The sequence below is a fragment of the Cydia amplana genome, chromosome 6, assembly GCF_948474715.1.
Source record: "Cydia amplana chromosome 6, ilCydAmpl1.1, whole genome shotgun sequence".
Lineage (NCBI taxonomy): Eukaryota > Metazoa > Arthropoda > Insecta > Lepidoptera > Tortricidae > Cydia > Cydia amplana.
In genome coordinates, this window is record NC_086074.1 from 16372781 (window position 1) to 16392232 (window position 19452).

The following is a 19452-nucleotide window of genomic DNA, read 5'->3' on the forward strand; positions in this document are numbered from 1 at the left end:
CAACAGTTTAAATTCGACAAGTAGCTACTTTAAACTTTTATGAATGGCTGCTTTCAATGGTGTCATATTGGATTTTAATTGATAAATACCGTAAAACGGGGTGAGTAGGTTTCGCGGGTGAGAAGGGATTTTAAGGCTACTGCTACAAAAATAATGTATTCCAATTTAAAATGGAGCTATAGTAATACGCATAATAAAAAAAATCGGTCCAACAATCTTCCAAAATCACCTTAGTATGAAAACCCCTCTCACCCCAAATACGAGGCACTACGGGGTGAGGTGGGATTTCCTCTTTATCGTCAAAGTTATGAAATGGAACTACCCAAAATAAAATAAAAACTAAAATACAAACGTCCAGAACACTTATTATATACACCATTCAGTTTTCATATGTAAAAATAAAATGTTATCGAGGTTTGAATTTCAGTTTTGACCCTATTCACCCCATTTTACGGTATTTAAAATTTCATTCGGTATTTTCAACTCTATTTTGCCAGACGAGGAAACGGTTCTGAAGAAAGATAAAATTATGCAATTTATTTATTAGCGAGGTTTATTGTGTGCGTTCTGTTGCGGTGATTTTTTGTTTAGTAATTACGGCCATGATTTACGTTCTTACGTACTAGGTACTTGTGAGTTTGTCGTGGAAAAGTGAGTGCAGCCCTAGTAGCACGGTCGCATTTTTATCGTTTGTCACCATGCCTGTCACGTTCTAACAAGTATGTAAGTGCGGAAGTGACGGTCATAGTGATAGTCGATAAAAATGGAACCGTGCTGAGCCCGCAGGGTAAGCTTTGATGGACTCTACTCTTTTGCCTCTTCTCTCAGAATACACAAGGTCAGAAGTCCCACATTACGACCCCTAACCCTGGTTCTCGATATGCTTCAAAGCATTTTCTAACGTTAAAAAGAGCCAATGCGATACCGTCCTTCGTTTCACACCTCTCTTATCTGATATGAGGTATTTTTGTAAGGAAGTCCGTTTGTCACGGTCAGTTACCGCCAGCGCGCTGGCCAGGTGCGCGAACACATATGGCTCGCTGCCTTATCTTAGATCAATACAATTGGGATGGTTCCTAATTAACGCTGGTCACGTTGGAATTTACTATTATGTTTTAATTATTTGGCAACGGACTCGACAGCGGATATAGGAGTAGGCGAATGTCGCTGGGGTTATTTTGATTATTGCACTTCAAGTTTATTGTTACCATTTATAATAAATGGATCGTCTTAAAGGATTAATAATTAATCCTTTAAGACGATGCGATGAAGCATATTACAATCAAAATAGCCCTAAAAAGGTGTAATCCATTAGGGAAACAAATTCGGCCGTGACTATTTACGATTTTTCGCAGTGTAGCTGAAATAATAATTAAATTAAATACTTAATGATATTACGCTTAAATGGGTAGAGGAAAAAAACAAGTCACATGTATTCCAAGAAAGTTACCACGCAAACTTCATTTTACTGCGTAATATACGAGTATATTACACGTTCCGTATCGTAAACAGTTTTCCATTAAAAGCGCCGAGGTTTGAAAATATTTGCCCTTTACACACTTCATGACCTTTATCTACAATATTGTCCCAATTGATTAAAAACCCTATTATAATAGGGCTTAGGTCGATTTTAAGAAAAAAACATACTGTCATGATAGGCAGCAGGTAAATGGGGAAAATTTACTTGTAAAGTACAAAAAGTTCTGTGCATTGCCGTGGCGGCTATGAGACACATACATATAAGTTATACATTTATAAGGTACTCGACAATTATGTAAAAAAATTGGGCCCGCTAGAGTTCTCAGTTAGATACTTATATTTTCTACGTAATGCAATGTCGTCGCGTTCAGTTCCCTCACCATTACGCACCTCGCACAATAGCTAATGGCTAAACTTCACATTGATTCCTCGAAAAAAATCTGGACACGCATAATCCTAAAGGCTAAGAATCCAAGAACACACAAATATTAAGTAGCCACGATATGCAGTTTGACGCACGAAATTCATGGGTTTTCCGACCACAATACTATTTCCACTTTTCGTCGAAAACTTCACGTAGATAATTTTACTGCTGCCGCAAGATTTAACGATTCGTTAGCTGAAAGATTAATATTAAGGTATCATAAAGACGTGTGCAATTTATATTAAAAACGTCTCACGTGAAAAAATTGCGCTGTGTTAAAGTAACATGATATATCTTTGCAATAAAAACTAATCATCAAAAAGTTATTTATGAGTCCATGGTGATTTTTACGAGACAAGTACTTAATATCCATTCGTATCAGATAGGTAAGCGTGCCTTCGTGAATAGGTATATGTGTCAGTGCGTCATTGGTTTTACCAACGCATCCAGTCATTTTATATATGTTCAATCTAAAACTATCCTGCATTTTTTATTGTATTACCATAGAGAAAAAATAGAGTGCTCACTCCATACATCACTTTTAGTACCAAAAAGACTATTAGCATCTAGCATCGAGTAGCGGAACTATCAGTACTGCTACTTGACAATAGATGTAGCCACCGACCGGAAAGTCTTATGCTGTTGAGATAAGACTTTCCGGTCGGTGCTATATCTATTGTCAAGTAGCAGTACTGATAGTTCCGCTACTCGATGCTAGATGTAGACACTGAAATTAATAGTCTGAACTGATGTATGGAGTTAGCACTCTATGTATTTTTTTCTCTATGGTATCCCTTCACAAAAATAAATCACGCATATGTATATGCAACTGTCAGTTGAGATCGAAGCTCGTACCAATGAGTTCCTTGAAAAAATGCCAATCTTTTGGATGAGGGAAACGGAAACTTCGTTAGGAAACGCGACTAACCCCAGGCCTTCCTTCTAAACTCTGGGTTGGCAAGTCAGAGATTTGGAAAAGCGGAATCAGAGTTCGTTTACGAAGCAAACGGGAGCGTTAACACATTCACTGCCCCCGACGCACATGTGCGTCGACCGTCATACAAGTTTGTTCCTAGGCCACGCCCCCTGGCAGTGAATGCGTTAAGATGAGTGGGTAGATAACGGATACCTAGTAGAATGTACACTAACCTGGCTATGATGATGTCTGTAGAGATGCAGCTTGGTCCCGTGCAGCACTGCCCACTCCTGCTTCCATGATCGGTCGCTCGCGCGCTGAAAATGATTCTTCTTTAAATTTAATCTTTGTTGTAATTTTCTTCCAATAGGCAAAAAATACTCATCGAGACATCGAGGGAATTCTAACAAACCCTCTTTGGAAAATTAGGTTGCATTGTTCTTTCACAGAGTTCCTACGACCACCGCCTGTGCCCATCAACAGATCAGCTCGATGGTACCAATTACCATAATATTGCATTGGCACTCAATACATATGTATGAGAAGATCCAGTTCAATCGAATAATGGGAAGTGGGTCTAATTTAGCTTGCAAGATTTGACCCGAAATTACTATGATGAAAAATTTGCCTGTTTAGATAAAATGTTTTAGATACTTTTAAAACTGGCCGTTACTAATTTACTGGTCGCCATCTTTAGAAATTCTCCGATTTTTTATATACTGCATTAGTCCATATCTCTGTTCAAGGTTGTCACACACAATATTAATCGAGAGAAATAAGATGTATGGCTTATAAAATAAACAAGATTTAAAAAAAAAGTTCTCACCTTCCCATTGCTGACTACCATCTTGATCTGCACATTCCCTTGCACGTCTCCTTCGATCGCCTCCTCGGCGCTCTCGCTTGTCCCCTCCCCCTTCTTCTCAGGGCTGCCCCAAACAAAACAAATATTTATTACTTATGTTAACGAACAGTTTGTTCATAAGCATGACTTTTAGATACAGCTAATGGATTTTTGTTTAAATACAGGGTGGCATTTGAGTCGTGATCAGTAATATGTTTTTCTAATTCCATAAACAACGAGCAATTTAATGCCCCTACTCTTACTAAAATCAGACAAGATTTTTTTTATTTTTTTGTTTATTTTTTGGCATTTATTTTACTTTTACAAGTGGCAATGTGGTATTTAAACAGCTTTGTGAGATATTTCAAATGAAAAATTAAGTAAATTTTATTTCTAACTGGGACAAATGACAAAATTGATGTCAATGACAGTTCCGATTCAAAGAGGCGATTCAATTTACTAATTTAAATATCTTAATATGCCGTTGTAATATCCTAAATCCACTTATAAAAGTAAAATAAATGACAAAAAATAAATAAAAAATTGACTGATTTTAGTAAGAGTAGGGGCATTAAATTGCTCGTTGTTTATGGAGAAAGAAAAACATATTACTGATCACGACTCAAATGTCACCCTGTATATGAGAAATGTAAATAAGATTACAGTGAAGTATGATTTTTTATACTCTATTTTTACAGTTATGGATGCGTTTTATCTGGCAATTGACATTTTTATTTCTTTAACATATTTTTCTGTAAATCATTTGTCGATAGTCTGGATTAATAATATGTTAAGGTTTAGTAGGAGGTTCTAAGGGAGTTATTACAAATATAACAAAAACATATAGGTAGGTAACAAATTAATGAACTTGATATATACACAGAGCTTGTAGTTATAACTCTTCGATCTTAACATAAAACAACTAATAACACAACGGGCATGCTACACAAGTCATACTAAAACAATTAAATAAATAGGTACAACACTCAGTCTTCATACGTATAATTATCTAGGCACATCAGTCATTTGTATGTGTATCTAATGTCTAAAACACAGGTATTACAAAGTTAGTCTATGGTTGACAGATGGTTACCTATCAAATAGACTTTTTACCGTAACGCAAATAAAATAAATTCAGTATTTAAATTATGTTACCCAATCGCATGATAATCAAATGATTAAAAACCATAATGTCAAGCACAAACTAAAGACTGTAACGCATCAGCATTGTAAAGGTTTTTGACAGTATTGCAGCAGCCAATGTTACGTAGAATATTGACTCAAAAAGTACTACATTCCTACATCGTAGCACTTCTGCTATAAAATACTCAAAAGCAAACAATCATTCAGTCATGCGCACAAATTTACTTCATGCTGTTCAAGTACTAAATGAATTTGTTGTGTTTTTGTTTTAAATTGTTCTATGGTAGTTAAGAGTTGAACGTTTAAGTGTGTGGCTTTTAATAAGGCAGAAATAAAATGAAAATACACCTTACATCAATAATTGATTTGATTGTTTCTTTCGAGTAGGTAGTTCACATTTCATGTAATGGAAGTAGGTAGACGAAAGAGGTGCTTTATATGTACCTACTGTGCATTGAGTTCAGAGATAATAATTTAATAAATATATATTATTTTAAGTATAATTTTTAGACCTAATAAGGCATTATTGATATGCGCGTAGAATTTTTAAAGCTCCTTATTATATTAGCTCACTAGCTACACAGAGTTAGTTATGTGTTTGTAAATATTTGTATCGAAACTGAACACCGCTAGCATACCAAGTTTGCCGGTCCCATATTGGGATACCCTCCTCCAATTGAGGGGGGATTTAAATCTTCTCGGGGCAGAGGTGTAGGGTTGGAGCCGGTCTACCTAGCTTTATTTGACGTTCATAAGCGCATTCTAATTATGCCTACTTGAATAAACTATCTTTTATCTTTATCTTTTGTACCTACGTGACCTGGCAGCATTAATAACTAGCGTATTTTCACTTTAATTTCTGTTGGTTATCTAATGAGACGCAAAACAATACTAAGGCTTGACCGTGATCAAATACGGATGCTCCCAGCATCCATGGGGCCACATCATCACTCAAAAGGCCAACCAGCAGCGCCACCTATTGCTGTAAACGTGAACTATGCAAACATTGTCATAAGCGCCATCTAACGTCGGCCGCCGGGACCGCGGTGTCATGCGACGTACCGCATCGGGAGCGACGCGTGGGGGTCGAATATTCGCAGCAGCGGCGTAATGTCTTCGCTGAACCGAGGAGGGCGCCACTTGCGGTATACACTGTTTTTGTTTGAATCCAACTTTAATTTTACCTATTTGTTGTTATTTTACTGTTGTAGATTTTGTTGTGTTGAATAAGTGCAAGTTCCGAAAAAGGAACATGGATAAAATAAAATTGTATGGAAACCTAATGAAGTTGTTAGAATTTTTTGGAAAGAGAAGATTTTTTTTCGGATTTCACACTTCCTTGTTTTATATTGTAACACTTGTAAAATCACTAGACTGAGTTTCAATCGGGAAATAAAGTTATGTTATTACTATGTTAGTTAATTGCAATCAGACAAAAAGTAAGTAAGTAGTTGGAATTACGACTCTGAAAATACTTATGTATCGTCTCAAAAGAATTGAAAGATCAGTCTTCAGTGATAAATATAGTGTTTTTGTTATGTACATACTACTTACTACTATATTGGGATTATAACATGGGTTATATACTATCTAAGACATAACATAGACATAACAATAAATAAATCTACAATTCAATTATGGGGTAGTTACAAAAACTACAAGATAACATAAACTAAAAGGACAATATGAGTTATTGACGAACAATGACAATGTATTCTACATCTTGCACTAACATAATAATGTTAGAATCAATAAATATATAAATTGCAGAGCTCATACTGGGTATGGAGGTCATTAGTAGTTGAAATTTTACTACTAAATTACTAGAAGAAATTGTTTCGTAATAATACTAGGCTACATAATTTGTACTCTGTATAATTTTTTGCCTCACGATAATACAACGAAATTCTAATAAGAAAATTATTCAATTTAAAAGTTTTGATTATTTTTATGGGTCCGTATTTTACTGTGTCTCAGTCACATACGCGTGAAAAAGAAAATATCACGTTCTTTCGCGCGCATCATTATGTATCGTCTTGAGGCAGAAACCCAGGGCCGTCTTAAACTATGCTGGGGCCCCTGGGCACATATGATTTGAAGAAAGCTAATTATACTAACATTTTTCTACTGTGAACTTCTATTTATTACAGGTAATCAAATATACTGTCTGTACTTGGGGGCCCCCTGAGAATGGGGGCCCTGGGCACGAGCCCCGTGTTCCCTTATGATACTCGTAAAGACGGTACTGCAGAAACCATAGACTAAACGTGTGAGCGTGGATCGGAACGTACCTTCTCAAAGCGTGATGGTCGCCGTCGGGTTCCAGGTCACTGTCCAGGTGGAGCCGGTCTCCCCACGTGGCCTTCAGGTAGGACACGCGGCGCATCGCGCGCTCCTCCTCTGCTGACAAGTAATTAAAACAAATAACTATGGGTTGGTACAGTAAAAAATATATCCTGTAGTAAATCAAGACGCATTTTTTAACTAATTAAAACATAGGAACATAAATATAACCCCAGAGAAGAGTTTGACAGTACGGTCCAAAGATGGCCGCCCGCAGAAATAAATAAATAGGGCCAGATTTTTTTATGAATATTTAAAATACTATTATAAACAACATTGACGTTAGTTTTGAATGTAAACAATAGTAAGAGGCCCTTTATCTAAATCTTGCAAATTATCTAATCTTTACTCAGATTACAAGTACTCTACAAGCGATTACTCTTGTCAAATTAGTAACGAACAATTGTTTTGGTAAAATCATTATAGACACTGGTTATACATTTTTTGAATATAAGTAGGTAGGTAGGTAATTTATTGTAAATACTGACCACCAAGTTGAGCATCTTTCTTCTGTCTCCGTGTCACCAAGTCGTCAGCATAACCTGTCGACGGAACACTCGTTTAGGGACAAATCGTGCAACATTCGACACCATTAGTACATTAGACACCGATTTCACGAACGATTAGTCGACATTAGTAGCACACCTAGAAGCACACTCATCATTCCGTTAGTATGAAGAGAAGGTTAGACCGGTCGCTCCCTCCTGAGTTTCAAAGCAGTGTCCGGAGGAAAGACACAGATTTGAAGCCTGTTCTTTAAAATGATGGTAAATTGTTATTTTTTTGAACTGACGGCAAGTTTAGTTCGTAGTTTTAGTTGAAGTGATCTTTTATATTAGTTAAGGAATATGACATACTGGATGCGTTCCGTTTACCTTCCGGTATGACAAAGCGAACCCATTAAATTTTATGTATGAGGAGAACACACCAAAAGCCAAGCAAATAAATATCTAGTAATCGTCGTAATGCGACTCAGGTGGCACCGTCTACACTTGCCGTCAGATCAAACGAACGGTTTGTTAATTTTGCAGCCCAGCGAGCGTTAATCAGAGGGAGCGAGAGCATTCCAAGAAGAAGTCTCAGCGTGTTCTTGGGCGGGACCTGAGTCGGCGGGCGTGCTGGGCGTGGGCGAGGGCTCGGCCGGCGACGCGGCGCCCGAGCTGGCGGCCGAGGGCGGCGCCAGGCTCAGCTGCGTGGGCCGCACGGCCGCACCCGCGCCGGGCAGAGACACCCGGTTCATGGCCTCCATTTGCTCCCTGTTCAGCCCCATACGTCTCTTCGCGTGACTGCCATCTTGGAGCGTAACAGTGCTATTAGAGGTGCTTCAAGCTCCGCGTGTATGCTACGTTGTGCCGCGTTTTTTTATGGCTCACAGATTAGCTGTTATACATTCAAAATCGAACAACAACGCTTCTTATCCTTATCCTCTTGGACATGAGTAGGTACCTAACATGAGAGTTCGTATACGCGAGTGTTAGATCGGTTGCTATAAGAAGTTAAAATACGCGATAGCCCACGGGCAATCCGCTTCGGGTTTATTTGTAACATAAAGCGGATGGCTTGGATAAGTGCATTTCAGAAATAAAAAACGCAGCACAACTTCAGTCTTGTTTGATAATCGTTTTGATTGACATACTTACCCATAACAAAAAGTACACGATTATCGTTGTTACTGGGATTTATAAATTAAATGTGGGGGTGAAGTGAAAATTGTGTTCTAGTACCTAAAGTTATATAACTTGGATAATGTTTTGTTAAAGATTATTACCTGTGGCATGATGTCTTCTAATAGGTAGTCCTTCACTGCCTGTACTGTTTGACCTTGTTCGCATTTGAACCTTATCTGTTTCTGCAATTAAATAAGATGATGTTGTTTTAAAACTGTATTAGGTTCTTCTAAGAAGAAAAATTACTTCGAGGAAATTCGTAAGAAATCAGATAGTCTTCTAATATTTTAGAAATAGGTAGTTACCGGGAACATATTTTTCAGGTGGCGGACAATGTAGGTATTTACTGCCGGTGATCATCAACTGGTTTCCTGACAAGCTGCCGCCGAGTGCTAATTCATGCTCTAAATCTGAAAAAAAAAAAACTGTAATTTAACAAAATTTTTCTAAAACTAAGCCTAAAACTTGACCTAAGTCTATTAATCATATTCAGGCACAGATAACAACAACGGTGGACCCAATCTATAGATGGTCAACCAAATCTTGTCAGTAGAAAAAGGCGCGAAATTCAAATTTTCTATGAGACGATCTCCCTTCGCGCCTACTTTTTTTCAGATTTGGCGCCTTTTTCTACTGACAAGATCTGGTTGACCAAGTATAGCTAAATTGCTGTGTGTGTGATTGGAAATCAAAGTCCATTTAGGAGTTCGTATCCTACCGACTGCGCCATGTCACGTAAGTCCAAAATCAGTTTCGAAGACTGATTTATTGAAATCCAGAGATACTCACATATAAATAATAAAAAGCGGCCAAGTGCGAGTCGGACTCGCCCATGAAGGGTTCCGTATTTAGGCAATTTATGACGTATAAAAAAAAACTACTTACTAGATCTCGTTCAAACCAATTTTCGGTGGAAGTTTACATGGTAATGTACATCATATATTTTTTTTAGTTTTATCATTCTGTTATTTTAGAAGTTACGGGGGGGGGGGGGACACACATTTTACCACTTTGGAAGTGTCTCTCGCGCAAACTATTCAGTTTAGAAAAAAATGATATTAGAAACCTCAATATCATTTTTGAAGACCTATCCATAGATGGCACACGTATGGGTTTGTTGAAAAAAAAATTTTGAGTTTCAGTTCTAAGTATGGGGAACCCCAAAAATTTATTGTTTTTTTTTTCTATTTTTGTGTGAAAATCTTAATGCGGTTTACAGAATACATCTACTTACCAAGTTTCAACAGTATAGTTCTTATAGTTTCGGAGAAAAGTGGCTGTGACATACGGACGGACAGACAGACGGACAGACGGACAGACGGACAGACGGACAGACAGACAGACAGACAGACAGACAGACAGACAGACAGACAGACAGACATGACGAATCTATAAGGGTTCCGTTTTTTGCCATTTGGCTACGGAACCCTAAAAAGTACGTACTCATTTCTACCTAGAAACTAGATTTCTTTCTTATGGTTTTTAAATCTCACCTTGCTGAGGTTGTACATCGAGCGACCTGGCTTCTCTCCTGGACGCCCTGGTCTCGAACTCCTTCCTCCGCAGCGCCACGCTGGGCTCCAGCCGCGTCGTGGACATACGAGCCAGCTCGCTGCGAGCGACCTCCGTGCGCCGCTCGCCGCCTCCGCGCGCCTCCTCGAGCTGCCTCGTCCGGGCCGTCACTAGCTGGAGCTCGGGCACTGGATATCTGGAACGGGAGAAATTCGGTTAAGTGAAAGGTATTAAAGAAGGGCTACTAATGAAATGATTTTTGAGACACGTGTCAGCTCAAACGAATATCTTTACCTGCTATCCGGATTACTCGTCGATGCCGCCTCCTGATACTCAGGAGAAGATCCATTATTCATCGACCCATTATTGCTTGGCGTCGTCTCCTGTATCTTCGATAGTGTTGCCACAAATTGACTCTTGTCCTGTTTTAGCCTCTGTTTGTCGTTTGGAGTTCCGTTAACTTCCCCATAGCCGCTGTACGTTCCGCTGTCAACGCTCGCTGAACAATCATCTCTTTTTATTTCTTGAGGGGGTAACGAGGGTGGGGGAGATGCCGCGAGAGGCGGGGAAGAAGGGGGAGGCCACGCTGGTTTCTGTAACTTCTGTGGCCTCGCGTAGAACTCTTTTTGTTTTATGGTAGGTGGGACGTCGGGGGTGACCCAACCGGTGGGTTGGCTCGGTCGTCTGAGGAAAGCCTCTTTCTGTTCGAGACTCTTTCGTATTCGGGATAGGATAATCGAGTCGTCTAGTTCTCTGCCGGTAAGGGTTGAGTTCGAGTCGAAGGAGCCGAGGCTGTCTTTGCTTTCTGTGGCCGATGATGGTAGCGATGTGTCTGATTCTCTCCTACTGTAACAACAACAATGATTATGAAAGTCCGAGTTCAATTACGACAATTTTTTTTATAAACTCCTATGTAATTCAATATTATCGGGGTCCTGCGATACACATTTTAGTAGGCAGTAGCATTGGCCACCAGCTGTATATATCAGACATAACCGCGCACTGCTGGAGAACTCTGGACCAGGTCAACTGTAAGCAATTACTAACAGAGTGAATAATTATAATAAATATTTACCTATCATGCAACAAATGGTGGGGTGTAGGGGGTAGCCGCGGCACGTCATACCGCGAGGGCGCCAGCGACGCCACGCTCGCGTACTCCGGGTCCTCCCGCCGCGGCGCCTGCGGGGCCGGCAGCGCGGCCCTCGGCCTCCGGTACGCGTCGAACAGGCGCGACTCGTGCTCGGTTATCGGCGCCGGCATTTCAATGTGCCGCTGGTTCGATTCAGGGTTGTAAGCGGCTTCGCTGAAATACTGGAAGAAAAGGCTAACGTTAGTATAGATATCTTGTACAATTTTTTTTTTAAATGATTGTTCAGCTAAACTAATACAAAATTGCCCAAATAGTTATTTAATTATACAAAGAGACAGAAGCATGAGATGCACAGTTGCACACAGCAATGTGTCGACGATTGAAGTCCCTCAGCACAAGATGCACAATCGTCAGAGCAAGAGGGGCTGTTTCTCTGCTACAGTGGTATGTACCTTTTCTGAATAAGAACGAGGAAATGACTAGCTGGATGACACTCACATATGTTTGATCTCAACCAAATGCCCTTCATGGCCAGCACAATATCTTCCATACCCGTTCGTATGTACAGTGATCCTTGGCGTCATGAGCGAGATAGCAATATATAATTACGCGCGTGCGATAAAGATAGGAACAGGCGCGGCAGGAACTTTACATGTATTTGTTAAACCACATAGTACATGTCATAACTACTGAACTTACCCTCTGCAAGAGATCGTGGTCTCTCGGCACAACCGTCAGCCTGAGCGAGAAGGGTTCCCGCTGCGCCAGCTGGACGACCCTCGCATACGGCGCGCGGCTGCGGCCGCAGGCCACCGGCTCCCCGTTGACGGCCAGCACGCGGTCGCCCGCGCGCAGCCCCGCCGCCGCCGCCGGCCCGCCCGGCCGCACGGACCTTACGAAGATCGTGTCCATGGGAGCGCCGACCGCGCCCACCGCGAGGTGGCGCGCATCCTCGTACAACTCCTGGAAACAGGTTGAAGTATGTTATTAACGACGCAATTATGGATCTTTTTTAGTACATAACCCCCTTTTGATTATGATAAGTCTGACTTGCCATTTAAACCTAGGTAATATTTGTCGTTCGAGTGCTCGGCACTGTCCAGTGTCATCTTTAAACTTAAGTCATTGTCAATAGATGTAATAGCTATCTATTGGGCATTAGCACGTCGAGCAGGACATTTACCTTATACCCTTAGGATTGTTTCAGGATAATATAAAGGAATTTGCAGATAGTTTTGTAAGGTTGCGGGAAATGCGAGATTAGACGACAGGTCTAAAAACAAGTAAGACGCCTATCGGACACCAATTTGCGGCATTTGTCGTCCCCGGCAAGCTGGTACCAACCTGCAGTGAATCCGGCGGGTAGACGACCAGGTGCCGTAAGGTGAACCCGAAGCCGTGGCGGGCGTCGGGGCGCTGGATGACGATGGTGCGCGGCGCGGCGGCGTGCGAGGCGGGCGGCGCGGGCGCAGACGTGGGCGCGGGCAGGGCCAGCGGGGGGTGCGCGACCGGTGGGGGCTGTAGACAAAACACATATTTAGATTAATTCATGTGTTATTTAGGTTTTCAGTTGTCTTTGCTGTTTTATTTCCGATCAGTCCATGCCATAGAGGTAATGACAAGCGACGGTAAATCAAAGGCAATTACTTTTTAAGTAACTTTTTTACTAACATCAATGCGTAAACAAAATTATGGGTTATGTAGCTACTACCTAGGTAGGTATATTAGTAGAGAGGTAAGCCGATTCGATGACTTAACAATAACAAGTTTTTGTCATTAAAATTAAAATTAAACCTTCCTTTTTTTACATAAAATTTAATGCGCAATTGCGCATTAAAGATCACAAAAAGACCCTGGCCACGGTCTTGAACCTTGATTTAAAAAAAAAACTATTTGGGTAGCCCTTTTAGTGGAACAACATCCAATACAAGCTATTGTATTCGTGTTGCGCGCAACCGCGTATTGTTATCTAACAATGATAAAAAATGTCCGTTGAGGAATTTTATGTCAAATATTTAGAGGTTTTACCAGTCACATATTATGTTGATAACAAAATGGCTATGATCAGTTTGACCATGACATGATTGTCATGTGTATTTTAGAAAATCTTGAAACATAAATAGCATATAATATCATACAATAATCTTATTCGCTCTAGTTAAACATTAATAGGTACAAGAGGTTCGCATACATTTCCACGGCTTTGTTACAGGCAAGATACGGTCAAGGCTTTAATTTTAAGCCTATTTTTACAATATGATTAAATATAGTCTGTTATTCAAGAAACTACATAATTGTAAAAGACTAGAGGAAATTGCATGTCGGCACATAAAATCTTCCTATCCATTCAGGCATCACAGTAATCCTTTTCACAGGCGCCAAACAACATCCAGTCTCAAGAACTATCCCCCTTGTATAAGATAATATAAGTTAGACTTGAAGTACGTCGCTTACGTCGTTCTTTGGGTGTCATAATCGGTCCTACTGCAAGGTACAGGTCCTGGGCTATTCTCATTGCCTACCGACTAGTCGCAACAAGTACACCAATGTAAGGGTGATCCCAAGACCCGTAACAACTTTGTGTAACTTGTGCTGGTTTCCCTGAAGCGAATGCTGTAGGTGCTTCGAAAGAATAGCAACAGGAACAACATGACCAGCTTATCAAAACAGGTACGGGAACTAATTTACCGCGGAGTGACACTGGCAGTCACAACTCGAAAAGCGAATGGCGGATGTCATAAATATAGAGCTGTTACATCTTTGGAGTTACTAATCTACTGGCAGATTCCAATGAGGGAAGATTGACGATGCCTTGGTTAACGAAGGAATATAATATACTAGTTTTATGACTGCAATGTTGTGGTACGGGGTTTAACTGTAGGAATGTTTGTAAATCAGAGTAACTGACAGGTGGATAATAGGAGCGAAAGTTGGCTTCTGGGTTTTAACGTTTGTGTAACTTCAGGGATAAGCTGATGTCCAATTAATTCAGATGAAAGTCGTAAATGTGTTTTATATTATGGGTCTCAATAAGAGCAATAAGTAGCAAGATCTTTCAGTCTAGCCTTATTGTGTTTAATGAGCGATATGTATAAAAAAAGTTTCATTTTATTTCATGAGTAACCATCGCGGTAACCGAATAAGACAATATTTTGTAAATTGCGCTGGGAAAACCTTACAGATCCCTGACGACTCCGATAATAATAATATACTTATGTTATTATAAAATAATGTACCGAGGTGACCACACAAGACCACATCCCTAGCACGCGGCTTTACGCCCACGCCCGTCAACGCGTGTGATAGCTCGGATAAATAGCGGATCAGACGCTAATCGCACTAATGAAGCGAATTGTACACCGCATTCAATATCTCTACACATTTGCATCTTATTTCCCCGTAATAAGGCGAAAACTGTTTACATATCTTTGACGACCGTAACACAAGCCTAGCTTGTTTCAATGTTTCAATGCTTAGCTTAGACCCGACTCATAAGGCATTAAGTACGAAACCCGTATAAGTATTGTTACAACGTTCTTCGTTTCCATAGTTGTGTAGAATAGCTATACGACTGCTGCCCTCGTTATAAAAACTATTTTTAAAGTCGTATGATATGATCAGTGAATCGAATTGTTAACGTACATTTCAAAAATAGAAACCTCGTCTTTACACCTTCGCAATAAAGACTATTTATAAATATTTACCTACATGAAAGGATAGTTCTACTGTGTAAGTGGCAAGGATATTTCTTTTGAAATGGAGCGAGTGTCCTTTACGATGACGGTTCTACATATATTAACCACGGTCGGGATTATTTTAATAAGCCTTGACGTTGTCAGTTCGTTAAGTCTACTTCAACTCCCATCGGATACGCCAGAATAAGGAGAATATGACATGCGCTTTCAAATAAAAGTTTATAAACCCTTTCTCGGAATGGTATTAGGTACCTTAGGTACCTATGTGCCTTCTTACCTTACTCGTACTTACGTATCCTATGTTTTGAATATAATTAGTATGAGTATGTGGGCTGGGATAAAAACTAATAATCTACTAAAACACAATGGCAACTAAATTGCGCTAGCAAATGATTGTTATCCTTAATCCTTGACACAATCGGCCCTAAAATAATTAATTTAACAAAGAAGAACATACAGATTACTTTGCAATGCAATTTGACAACAAATATATGTCCTTACTTATTACTTTGTAACTCCCATGAGTTATACCATTATACCATTATAATGTAATAATAACATTTTCAACAAAACAATTAAGTTGCATGGAGTTACTGGGGAATACTTTAAAAAGTAATACATAATATGCGTAATACCCTAATACCACGTGTAGGAAGCGCCTTAATAAAACCACTGACAGACATAAAAATCCAGTTAACGCATCGAAGCCGCACAATCGCAGCGTACGAGCGGCGTCGGGTTACAGCGATTACGGCGATCAGATTCACTCTTTCCGGCTTTGTGGGGTTACCTTTTACTGCTGCCTGTGGCTCAGGGCAGTGATTAAAAGGACAGTGGAAGACCGCCTCTCCATACAAAATTAGTCGCCATTTTCCTATCTGGATGACCTTAGGGAAAATATTTGAACACTGCTTTTTTTAGATTATTTGAATATTATAGAAGTTATGAGCAAAAAAAAACGTACATATGTATTTTTGAAAGCTCGTCCTAAGTTCACTTACCTCATAACCTACTCAAGTATATACTTGCAGATACCTAGGTGCATCGCTTGCTTATTATACGTGTTATTTACAGAATTAACGTAACTCACGGATACATCCACGTTTCAATCGCATAACTCCCATTAGCATGCAGATATTACTGATAGAACGTAATGATGGCAACATGGGCATGCTATTTCCTCGTTCTGAACCTCGTAAATCATGTAACTTGACAACAAATTGCCTTGCCGGGTCAGCCTTTGACTAGTAATAGGTATTTAAATTTACTGCCCAGCATCAACAGTTTAGCGGGGCCGTAAAGTTTATTTTATTGGTGTGATTAGTTATCTGTACACATCTTTATCTCTTGATAATGATATTATATAACCATAGATAGGTTATACTCATACTTGAGGAGCACAAAAAATACTTCCATATTTATTTCTGTGCCTACGAATAAATCCGTTATTTTTGATAAATTTTCTCATTCCATCCATCTTTATTACACTCGTTGTTAAACATAAGGTCGTGTCTTTCTCTTTCGGTGTGCGGGAGCTCGTTAGCACGTGCACATTTCTCGCTTGTCCAGCCACGTCTAAAGGCAACTTGTCCAATTTGTCACAAGTTAAGAGCTTCAATTTTGGAACGCCTATAACCTATCTTGAGTTATAAATCATTGTCTCTTGATAAAAGATTAATTCAATCATTGCAGCGCTGGTTAATTGCGGAGGTCATTATTTTAATGGATTCAACGGGCCCTAATAAATTAACACCTTCTTTTAAAAGAAATGGTATCAGTAGACTAGTTAGCAAAAGTCGTTGCTAACTTACATGAGATAAATGGTAAAAACACATGCTTTGGGTAAGGTATTGAGCATAACATAAGATTTCGTTTTGTCTAAATCCAGCAGTAGTATAATCAATCGGAAAAATTTATGTTGGTAGTAAATTAAATAGGTGTCCGAACTGGACATTTCTTTTTCATGTTGTTTAAGTAAAGTCAAATTAAATACTTAACCTAAATTAAATACCTTGTTGATTTAGTTGCGGGTTCGTTGTGTATATGCAAATCTACGAATAATTAAACAATAAACAAACATTAGCCTCCAGGGACAATTTGCCAACGACACAGCAGCAGTTCCAATGCGAAAGTCCTATAAAATGCTTAACAATATTACCTGTGATAATATCTTCGCGATTACATCCCATGAAACTTTCCTCCGCGTCGGTAATTATGTAAAACGGTTATGCTAAGTAAGTCCGCGGGGCGCAATATACATGAAAAAACGCTAAATGGCTGATAAGGACTGTGTTTGGTCCGAGTACGGCTAGCCGGGATCAGAATAACACGCCTACTGCAAATTGCATGCATTTTAGCACGATCGACCTACTAATTTTTTGTTATAACTGTGATGCCGTTAGGGTTGTCACGGATAATTGATAGATACCTATGACTTGTGCAGCCTCGTTCTGGTCGTTCATAAGAAACGACAGCTAGAAAGTTCAAAATTTTGTCAGTCAACATTTGTGGGCGTTTTCTTTTTGTTGTCCCCTACACTTTTTTTTCAAATTTGGGATTTTTTATGTTATTTCTACTCAGAATCACGAGCTCTTTCTATCCTAATAGGAGAAAAAAAGTGTCCTAAGGTTTTTATTTCCATTCCGTCACCATTTTTCATAGACTTTGTATGGCGGTCGCGTAATGGAAAGATCGAAAAATGTATGGAAATTTTGGGACACTTTTTTTCTCCTATTAGGATAGAAAGAGCTCGTGATTCTGAGTAGAAATAACATAAAAAATCCCAAATTTGAAAAAAAGAATAGGGGTCAACAAAAAAAAACGCCCTTGTAACTAATTGGGGTGTTGCCTGTATTTAAAATAAATCATTTCTCACCACACACGTAAATAAATAAAGCACCAGACAATTATTAGAAAAATGTACACAGCAGTTATTTTAAGACACAATTCCTATTTAATAAATGCGTCGCACTTGACCGGTTTTTATATGGTTTGTATTATGACAATAATTTACGTTTTATAACAATGTAAGAACCCTCGGCGTGAACTCGTAAAAAGTTATCACCCACTAAATGTCCGGAGTCTGTAATCCCAACAATCTCAGTTAAGGCACAAAAACTAAAGCTAAGAAAGGAAACGTTTATTTCACCTCTTAAGTAATTTATTTCTAGAGTCAAATGAGTATTAACTTTGTTGATAGTAAGTTCCTTTACTGGTAGTTAAATAACGGTAAACTCTCTACAGTTTGTATAAATGTGTACTTACTTAGCTGTTGCTTGACTTGCTTGAAAACAAAAAACATTAATGTTCATGACTATCCGACACATGCGCATGACAGCGATAAGTTGGTTACAATCCTTACTTACATAAAATTACGCCATAATTATTTAATTAATTAGAAACATTTTTTCGCAACACACCACACAATATCTTACAGCAACACACAATATCTTATTATACTTTCTTATCCTAGCAATGATCATCTAACTATGTATACAGTGAAACCTGCAAATTTTCACTTATATAGACGTCGTACCAAATAAGAAGGTTAAAAAAGGTTGTCTCATACTACACTACCTACACGTTAACAGCGCATCTAAATCACGTTTGTTTCATTTTTGGGGGTTGGTTTTTAATTTTAGGATCTCATTTACACCAGACGTTATATTTATTGGATACTTATTCTTTACTATCACTCCTTACAGATAATGTAAAACACCACGCTTCGCGTAGTCCATGATTACGGCTTCAACTAATCACCGGCTGTTAGACGGATTGATTTAACACCAGCCAGCCTATTATGGATAGCTTTATCCATCTTTATCCACGTGATAAAATAACTGTCACTGTTTAACACCGTGGGAAAGAAAGTGACGGACACCGTTTTATCACGCTGTCACGTAGACAAGAACGACCATCATATCCGTACAGGAACTAGGAGCCCAGTAATGCGCAGTCAAACATTCACTTGGCTTAATTGGATAAGCGGTGATAGGACCGGAGGAATGCTATCGGCGCAGTATAACTTAATAGTATCTTAATTATGTGTAAAAAATAGATGGCAACACTTGTTGAATTTTTACCTGCATTATGATGGTCTGAAGTCTGGAACGTACAAGCAATTTATTAGTACGTACAATACAAATGAAAAGAGATAGTAATTTTTAATCAAAGGGTTAATGATAGGCTTTCTAATATATTACTTTTACTAATTACAAAAAAGTATTTCTACAATACCAATAAATGTCTACTAATTGTCAATGTACTGCTTATGATCTGCTAACAGTGTCTAAGTCGTATTAATATCAGTGGTCGCCTGGTCGACCAGATTCCTAGG

At 39.1% G+C, this 19452-nt stretch overlaps 1 protein-coding gene across 10 annotated transcripts in view; it reads right to left on the bottom strand.

The window, feature by feature from the left end:
* Positions 1–19452, bottom strand: part of LOC134648921 (rho GTPase-activating protein 21) — a 385556-nt gene that overhangs the window by 96278 nt on the left and 269826 nt on the right. For 4 of the 10 annotated variants that reach the window (XM_063503532.1, XM_063503533.1, XM_063503542.1 and 1 more), the window contains 13 exons: positions 12766–12939; positions 12121–12384; positions 11404–11642; positions 10623–11174; positions 10310–10524; positions 9122–9226; positions 8918–8998; positions 8251–8442; positions 7638–7691; positions 7098–7209; positions 5869–5958; positions 3646–3748; positions 3053–3136 (listed from right to left, as the gene is read on the bottom strand). In XM_063503532.1, the coding sequence (XP_063359602.1) occupies positions 3053–3136; positions 3646–3748; positions 5869–5958; positions 7098–7209; positions 7638–7691; positions 8251–8442; positions 8918–8998; positions 9122–9226; positions 10310–10524; positions 10623–11174; positions 11404–11642; positions 12121–12384; positions 12766–12939 (2265 nt within the window). The remainder of the gene's footprint in view (positions 1–3052; positions 3137–3645; positions 3749–5868; positions 5959–7097; positions 7210–7637; positions 7692–8250; positions 8443–8917; positions 8999–9121; positions 9227–10309; positions 10525–10622; positions 11175–11403; positions 11643–12120; positions 12385–12765; positions 12940–19452) is intronic. The other 6 variants (XM_063503536.1, XM_063503534.1, XM_063503540.1 and 3 more) reach the window with 6 other exon arrangements.